This window comes from Austrofundulus limnaeus, unplaced genomic scaffold (assembly GCF_001266775.1).
Source record: "Austrofundulus limnaeus strain Quisiro unplaced genomic scaffold, Austrofundulus_limnaeus-1.0 Scaffold26, whole genome shotgun sequence".
Classification (NCBI taxonomy): Eukaryota; Metazoa; Chordata; class Actinopteri; order Cyprinodontiformes; family Rivulidae; genus Austrofundulus; species Austrofundulus limnaeus.
In genome coordinates, this window is record NW_013952428.1 from 588,133 (window position 1) to 589,101 (window position 969).

General features: G+C 41.3%; 1 protein-coding gene across 1 annotated transcript in view; it reads right to left on the bottom strand.

The window, feature by feature from the left end:
- The window catches only part of dmgdh (dimethylglycine dehydrogenase), a gene marked incomplete at its 3' end in the record, with an annotated part of 47,996 nt that overhangs the window by 37,845 nt on the left and 9,182 nt on the right, over nucleotides 1–969 (bottom strand). Inside the window, 1 exon segment of the mRNA XM_014004686.1 lies at nucleotides 418–622. Within this exon segment, the coding sequence (XP_013860140.1) occupies nucleotides 418–622 (205 nt within the window).

A 969-nucleotide genomic window follows, 5' to 3' on the forward strand; every position in this document is an offset into this window, starting at 1 on the left:
CATGTTGTAACAATTTCTGCAGTGTATAGCAAAGCATTTGTACCATTTGTACATTTATAAAGTGTTTGCACCGCGCTACTTTCTGCTCATTGATTTTAGTGGTTAGCGTTAGCATTAGCTCAATGCATAAAAATCCCCCTTGCGAAGCACGTCCAGGTCACGTGACACCCAATCCAGTAATATATATCAATGTATGTAGTTATTTAGGTAAAAATTGTGTGTTAGTAGCTGAGAGTCATCCTTGATAAGTTGTCTGAGTGCAAACACATTTTGCCATATCAGGTGAGATTGCATCACTTAGAAGGTTTAGCCAAAACAGCTCTAGCTCCATTGTTTCTTATTAAGCTGATCTTAGTTGAAAACTGGCTTAAAAGATGCAAATATTTTCATTGTTGTAGTGGTTCAGAAAACACAAACCTGCCGTGTTGACGATACGATTTGCTCGAATGGTTCCATGAGGAGTCTGGACATCCCAGCTGCCATCAGGCCTCGGGGTGAGGGCGCACACCGGGGCTGGGTTGTAGATCTGAGCACCGTACATCCGAGCTCCAGCAGCCAGAGCCATGGTCAGGGAGTAAGGGTCAATGTGCCCGTCCCCAGGGGTGTACAGACCTGCTAACACCTGAACATGTACAGAAAAAAAATCAGCATTTTACATGAAACTCTCAGATAATAAACACTGGATAAAGTATTTACTTTGTTACTGTAACATGTTGGTTATCAAAGTGCTTACTTTAATTTCATTTTGGCTTGTTATTGTTAAAAACAATGAAAATATATCCACATCAATTGTGTCTCCTGGACAGAATAAATTTAACTGTGATTGGATGAGAAGTATAAATATTCTGACACTGCAGGACATATCAGCTGTATGTAACCGAGTATGAAGATGACCATGGCAGAGATATACACTCACCGGCCACTTTATTAGGTACACCACGCTAGTAACGGGTTGGACCCCCTTTTGCC